Source organism: Argentina anserina, chromosome 6, assembly GCF_933775445.1.
Source record: "Argentina anserina chromosome 6, drPotAnse1.1, whole genome shotgun sequence".
Classification (NCBI taxonomy): Eukaryota; Viridiplantae; Streptophyta; class Magnoliopsida; order Rosales; family Rosaceae; genus Argentina; species Argentina anserina.
In genome coordinates, this window is record NC_065877.1 from 3,325,476 (window position 1) to 3,332,303 (window position 6,828).

The following is a 6,828-nucleotide window of genomic DNA, read 5'->3' on the forward strand; positions in this document are numbered from 1 at the left end:
ATCGGCTTTCTCTCCAACTCGCATATCATGGCAAACTTAGAACCAACCACCGCAGGAAACCATGTCGCCGCCAAAATACCTTACAGGTACGTAGCTTGGGGCCTCCTGCCCGATCCTGTTTCCCGCCGGGTACATAACGTGACTGAGGGCCTTCGGGCCGAGTTCGGTGGGCCGGAGATAATGGTGCCCCACGTACCAATTTTAGGGTCCATCATTTTGACGGAGGAAGACGCCGTCAGAACCTTCCGGCAAGCCTGCGAGGTCGTCGGTCCTATTCATTGTAACGTCACTCATGTCACTACCAGTCCCTTCTATTACCAGTGTGTTCACCTCTTCATTGATCCTGACGATAAGGTAGTTTATCACGACTTGTTTGTACGTTGATACATGTTTTACAATTTACATGTTTAGGTTTACTCTTTGATATTCCTGTTCTATTTCTTCAGCTCAAGATAGGAACTGGAACTTTCACATCCCGTTTCGGCCGCATTAGTAAGATGATCGTTTTACCTGTTCCTTGATACGATTCCTATTTTATTTGTTTTGATGCAAAATTTTACATTAATTATATACATGTTTTAAGTGATCATCCTTTGCTGGTAGGAATAGGATTGAGGTGAAGGTTTTCAGTGAAGCGGTGCACATATTTGTGAAATGTGTTGTAATTTTACCTTATTTTAATATTTCGATTATGATCCGAGTATGAAATACGAAACAAGTTAGAGTTGCTTTGGGTATATGCATGGAAGATTTAATATTTATAATAGGGCCTTTCTTCTGTTGTGCTGTATCTGCTCTTTAAATGGCCTAGACATTTACTTTTCTTTCACTGAACTTTTCTTCTGGTGATCACTAGTCACCAGCTTACTACTACTATTCTACTGAGTACTATTTTGATTTACTTGATAAACAAAGGTGAAGTTTATACGAACCACCAACAGAAAGCACTCTTCTGAAAGTTGAGATATCGACTGAATTTCACATTTAGAAGAAGCCAATTCTTGTTCTTTGGTAATTTGTTGAGCCTGATCAAAGATTATAGATTTGTCATCGCTACCACTTTCTCTGAAAATTTTGATTCAGTTAGTTATGCATGAACATGATTACATGGAATTCGGTTTTTGTACTATAGGTATTATGCCACAACTGAGTCTACTTTGGGGGGAGCTGACAGATGAAGAGAAAGAAAGAGCTCAAGAACAAGTTAGTCTTCTGGATGAGACCATTACCAGCTTCAATTTCACCATAGATCGCCTTGCATTGTACAAATGTAACGATGAAGACAGAACTCAACACTCCTGGGAGAAGATTCTTGAGCTCCATCTTCATTAGGTTATAGCTCTTTCAGCATCTCGCTCGCTCTATAAGTCGAGCCTAGCTAGCACTTTACTGTAATTCAAAACCACACTCTTGTGGTAGACTGATAGAGATAGTTGTTGGAAAGTCGAATTATATTTAAAAAAATAACCTATATTCTGCAATTGTTAAACTAAATGTACTGAGCTAATGCTACGGTGATCCTCTCTTTCAATGATAATCACTCGGATTCAAAGTCTTCTTAACGACATATTCCAAAAGATAGTCAAGGACATAATCAGTCCTAATATTTCCGTACAATAAGTGTCTTTTAGAGTTTAGATATTTACCAATATCAATTCTACTGCATACAGTACATTATGATTCATATGAATCAAGGTGGACCATGACTATTCCCAGTAGTATACATACTGTTTAATCCAAGGTTAACAATTTTTCCATCTACTGTAAATAGCGTATAATGAAAATTCCGAAGCAAAAAGGCCCATGAATTATGGAAACACAAAAACTTTTGGTTGTCACATACAGTGTATCATTTCTTCTTGTAGACTCTCGCCCGATGGCAATCATCTCCAATTCTCCATCCTAGAGCAGCGAATCAGTATAATTATCTTCAGTACGTTCACCAATGGCCAATAACATTATATGCTACAACAGTTAAGACTGCATTCTAGTTGCAGATCTCCCTGAGCCCTGAGGTCTTGACAATCCACGGTATCTGGCCAAGCACTTTCGCAGGACAGATCGAACTAGCCTTATCTTGGTACTATGGTTTGTTGCCGTGGATCCACGGAGAAATTGCTTGGCCAATACCATGGACGGACAAGACCTTGGGAGAGATGCACCTGCAACACCGTAGTTTCTTTCTATTCAAACCAGAAGGTTATTGGCATTGTTGAACGTACTAAAGATAATCGTACATCACTGCTCTAGCACCTGATGAACAAGCAGCGCAGCAAGAACAGTTGCTCTAGCAATGCCATTTGATCTATTGCTGACAACAAAGATACACAACTCTGAACTCTGCCTAGTTGATGGAAATGATGATGAACATGAGTAGTGCACAATAGATGATCGATCAAGGAGGTTTATATAAGAGTAGAGTAGCGAAGCAATGCCAGTTCATGACTGAGACTGGTAATGTGATGGACCGGTAGAGTTGTGGTAGGTGTGTGACGTGTGTCATGCCGTCATGCATCTCATCTCGATCATCTCTAATACTATACGTAAGAACTAAATCAAGAAACTAGAAACCAGTTGAATTTATAGCCTTAGCTAGTTGTTTGACTTTAGGTTAAGGCTTTTTGCATACCAAATTTGCCAAAAGCAACCGAATTTTAATCAGCTCAGCTAGCTGTTATCGTCTATAATTTAATGATTTAGGGTTCCAGATGTGCATTTGGTGAACATGAAGCAAGAATACATGGAGATGATCACTAAAAAATGAAACTTGAATTAATTGGTCAACATTATAAGCAAAAGCCATCACACCACAATTCCTACTGTGTTAGGAGTAGCTGTCTTTTCCTTGATTTACTAACGAAATTTCCTTCTAATTTCTCGGGAATATATTAGAGCTAGCAATATATTTTATCTAAACATATGCCTATTTATCTATTACTGACTTCAGTATCTTGATGTAAGTATAGACTAGAGATATAATTTACAGGCACCTAGAATTTGATGCTGCTGAAACATTAAAGGGTTCTTGGTTTCTTACAAAAGAGTAGGGATACTAAAAATATAAACGAAGATGAATCTTGTTATCAGAGCACAAATGGTCAATTGCTTTTGCTCATCACAACATGGATCGGGCATGTTTTGTTTGTTTTTTCATGATAACATAAAGGAAGCATTAGTGTATCTCCAACAATGATAGTTCAGTGCAACTGGAAGAAACAATGAAGAGTGAGAAGACTGGTCTTTACTTTCTAGTGCTTCCTATTTGATGTACTGAGAAACCCACTTGAATCCATCTCCATAACCCATTTTGCGAACTATGCTGCACATGAATACTTCGAGAGGGCGAACGTTCGAGTCTGCCAAGTTTACTTTACCTTTGCCAGTGGTGAAGTTGTTCAGACCAAGGTGATATCTCAACTCTTCTTCTGAGGCCGCATACGGTATGTCAATCTTGTTTCCTAGAATAAGGAATGGAACAGTGGCTAATGATTCATCAGAGAGGAGAGCATCCAACTCTTTTTTTGATTCCGCAAATCTTTCCTTGTCATAAGAATCCACTAGGTAAACAACAGCATCCACCTTTATAAACAAAAACAAATGCAATTCTTATGAGTGGAACCTAAAGAGAAAATCACATTAACAAGGGGAAACAGCAAAACTTGGAATTTTCCTCAAAGACTGGGGAACAAAAAATACCATTCTTTCAAAGATAATTACCAGATGATTTACTCTAAGTAGTCTACAACTGTTCAATTATCACTATAAGTGCTAGGTACCTATACAACAAACATAACTACACCTCCCAAGTTCTACTGGATACAATTTCTCTTAAGAAAGTCCTTCATATGGATACATATAGATCAAGGTGGATCCACTCCGTAGCCAACAACACAAGTCTATTCATGGTTAACTGTATTCCCATGATTAAAAATAAAATTCCAAAGCAAAGGATGTCTGTGTGGTGAGCTACTATTAGCATACTTCTAAACATAAAAGTTGCTATCAGCGAACTACCCCATTATTTCTATCTGCCTCCCATGAATCAGATAAACACAAAAGCTTTTATCTGGGATTATGAAGGCACAGAAATTCCAAGACTTAACAATGCAGATTACAAGAAGGTAGTAAATGTGACTGATGAGTACTATCAGCTAGTGTGCTAAACATAGTTAAAACCTGTGCCCATTCAAAACATCAAACAAGAGAAGCAAGATACATCAATAATACCATCCCACATTATAATACTATCAGCTAGCTCAAGCCTTCTATTATAAGCCGAAACACTATATCATCCCACATTATATCATCAATAATACCTTGGCGTAGTAATCTTTCCAAACCCTGCGAGCAATCTGATGCCCACCCAAATCAAAAGCCTTGAACTTGATTTTCCCAATGCTCAACTCCTCAGATGTCGGATACTGAGTCGGTTGGTGCTGAACTAATCTCTGCAATATCCCATCGCAACCAACACCCAGAATCAGTTAATCAAACAAAATGCAACTTGCCTTAAACTCAATTCCCAATCAATCATTTACAGTTCACACTTCACACTCTGATCCTACCTATGTATAACATGAAAAACCAAAAAAACCCAACCAGAGACTCAGGTAAAAGCTCAAATCTTTTTAATCAATTCTATGCATAAAGTTGAACACAAAACACAAACTGTATAAAATGGTTCACTTTGAAGGCAATCAAACACAAACCCATATTGGAAATCAAAACGAGAATATCAATATCTCAAATAAAAATCGAAAAACCCAACAATCAACACGAAATAAGATTAGAAATCAACCTCGTCTTTGAGCATATGAAGCAAGGTGGTTTTGCCGGCATTATCGAGACCCAAGAACAAGATCTTGGCCTCCTTCTGCCATAAGCCTAGAGATGCAAGAACACCATAGAACCAATCAAACAAGAACATGCTGTTTCACCCACACAGATCGAAACTGAAAGACAGCTGGTTGTTTAGACGACGTTGTGTTTCGCAGCTTCAGCCTTGTTGGGTGTGCGATACTATTATTCTACTACACTATTACTGTTGGGCTCTCAAGTTTCTTTTTTCTATGGGCCTGCCTGGTTTTTAGGCCCAATAGTTTAGGTGGTGGGTGATTTACAAGTAGTTTAGCAATTCATAATACCAAGCTACATATATGCCTACATTCTTAGTTACATTATGTATTAAATAAATCCTTAATCATGTTTTGAATGGATCACATGCCTGCAAATTCACTTTTGGACATAAGTATCCATTGAAATTATTATTAAAGATGGAGAATAGGACATAGTAAGAGGAACAATATAGACTAAAAATTTCTTAATTAGGCAACATTATTGATCTCTGATCCTTCCTCCTAGGAAATTATGGCGAAGCCAGCATTAGGCACATCATGCTAGACATCTCTTCTCCAACATGAATGTCTCTGGCGGTGGATATCTGGTGGATCTAAAACCACCGAGCATTGGCAGCTGTAATAGCTAGAGAAGAAACAACACCGCCTGCAGCTTCGGTATATCTTCTGGGAATCTCTAGGATTCCGTCAACCTCGACCAAACAAAGACAGAAGAACCAGGGAAAGGAGTACCCGAGAAAGCAAGTTGACAAACTGAACAACATGCTTAGCCACATCTTGCCTCTGGCTATTTTAACTTGTGATCCTAGCTTAATTAGTACTACATAAAATGGGTAGGATTTAGAACAAGTTGGATGGTGCAGTGGCTTCATAATTATTATTATGTTTAACAGGGTTGTTGTTATAAGGACAAATAAGGGGAAACAGAATTGATCATAGATGGTGTTGGATGAGACTGTGAGAAACAAACATATATAGGAGAGGGATAATTAACATTGAAACAGAACGAGAGGTTAAAAGGGCTGCAAACTTACATACATGCGCATCATATTTATAGTGGTAAAATTTGAAGCTTGAAGGTGATAAAAGGAGGGATGTTAAGAATTTGAAAGCAAAGATGAATAAGTCCCAGTCAAAGAGATGATATATACACCGGTCAAAGTTGAAGCTTCAAGATCTGAAGTGGTTAGAGTAGCTCTGCATATCTGCAATGTTGTACTCTCAATTCAGTCTGGTTTCTTGACTTCTCCTATTTAGTGTCCTTGCTAGCTTATTTGGCCAATTGACCGAACTCTACAGACTAGATAATATGGATGTGTTATTACTATGTTAGATAATCATATTACTACAAATTTTATCACTACGGAGTTCTGGCATTCACATGATTATCCAAGATCCTACATAGATTTTTCGTCTCGATATGTTATTGGCAAATAACTAAAGGTTCCGCCCATTTTCTATAACGAAAAATGGATTTTCATTACCAAAGATGGAAGGCACATGATTTGGAAGACTACCAAGTATAGTCACTATAGTGATACAAGGTGTAATTTGTGAAGATGGATGCCTATTTAGCAAGATAATGTACTGATCATAATACTGATAATAGTATGGAAATTACTTGAATAACAAGAAGGCAAGAAAGAATGACCTAATTTGCATTTGACCGATTGGTCAGTTAATTGATTATAGTTATCCTCCACAGTCCTGGCTTTGTGTTTAGGCAACACATGGCCAAACACAAGTGTTGGTTACCGATGGGACCTGCAACTCTGCATGGTCAATTTCAGTCTTGTTTCTTGACTCTAACAGTGTCCTTGCTTGCTACGTCGGCCTGATTAGCTGCCCAAGTTTTACATTTGTAGAACAGGATTAGGTTCTTGTTGATTGGATGTATAAGTTTTAATACAGATGATTTCATAATCATAAGTACATGAATACCCAGAGAAAAGAAAGATGGTAAATGTTAATA

The 6,828-nt window shown here is 38.0% G+C and overlaps 2 protein-coding genes and 1 non-coding gene across 3 annotated transcripts; 1 reads left to right on the forward strand and 2 right to left on the reverse strand.

The window, feature by feature from the left end:
- On the forward strand, window positions 1-1,367 carry LOC126800953 (cyclic phosphodiesterase-like). Its single transcript, XM_050528385.1, has 2 exons — window positions 1-375; window positions 1,084-1,367. The coding sequence occupies exons 1-2, from the start codon at window positions 28-30 to the stop codon at window positions 1,330-1,332; spliced, it is 597 nt and encodes a 198-aa protein (XP_050384342.1). The 5' UTR covers window positions 1-27; the 3' UTR covers window positions 1,333-1,367.
- A 1,686-nt stretch (window positions 1,368-3,053) lies between these two features.
- On the reverse strand, window positions 3,054-4,974 carry LOC126798040 (GTP-binding protein SAR1A-like). Its single transcript, XM_050524856.1, has 3 exons — window positions 4,799-4,974; window positions 4,317-4,448; window positions 3,054-3,579 (listed from the first exon to the last, which is right to left on the reverse strand). The coding sequence occupies exons 1-3, from the start codon at window positions 4,925-4,927 to the stop codon at window positions 3,259-3,261; spliced, it is 582 nt and encodes a 193-aa protein (XP_050380813.1). The 5' UTR covers window positions 4,928-4,974; the 3' UTR covers window positions 3,054-3,258.
- Window positions 3,953-4,073, reverse strand: LOC126801304 (small nucleolar RNA snoR83). Its single transcript, XR_007672799.1, has one exon. It is a non-coding gene; the product is annotated as a small nucleolar RNA snoR83 (small nucleolar RNA).
- Window positions 4,975-6,828: the final 1,854 nt, after the last annotated feature.

What these genes read in the sequence shown, in the direction of transcription:
- LOC126800953 (XM_050528385.1), top strand. Translation starts at nt 28, where the DNA reads ATGGCAAACTTAGAACCAACCACCGCAGGAAACCATGTCGCCGCCAAA. An exon ending in TAGTTTATCACGACTTGTTT is followed by an intron (nt 376 to 1,083) that starts GTACGTTGATAC and finishes ATTTTGATTCAG; the next exon opens with TTAGTTATGCATGAACATGA.
- LOC126798040 (XM_050524856.1), bottom strand. Translation starts at nt 4,927, where the DNA reads ATGTTCTTGTTTGATTGGTTCTATGGTGTTCTTGCATCTCTAGGCTTA. An exon ending in TTCATATGCTCAAAGACGAG is followed by an intron (nt 4,449 to 4,798) that starts GTTGATTTCTAA and finishes GGGATATTGCAG; the next exon opens with AGATTAGTTCAGCACCAACC. An exon ending in GGAAAGATTACTACGCCAAG is followed by an intron (nt 3,580 to 4,316) that starts GTATTATTGATG and finishes TTGTTTATAAAG; the next exon opens with GTGGATGCTGTTGTTTACCT.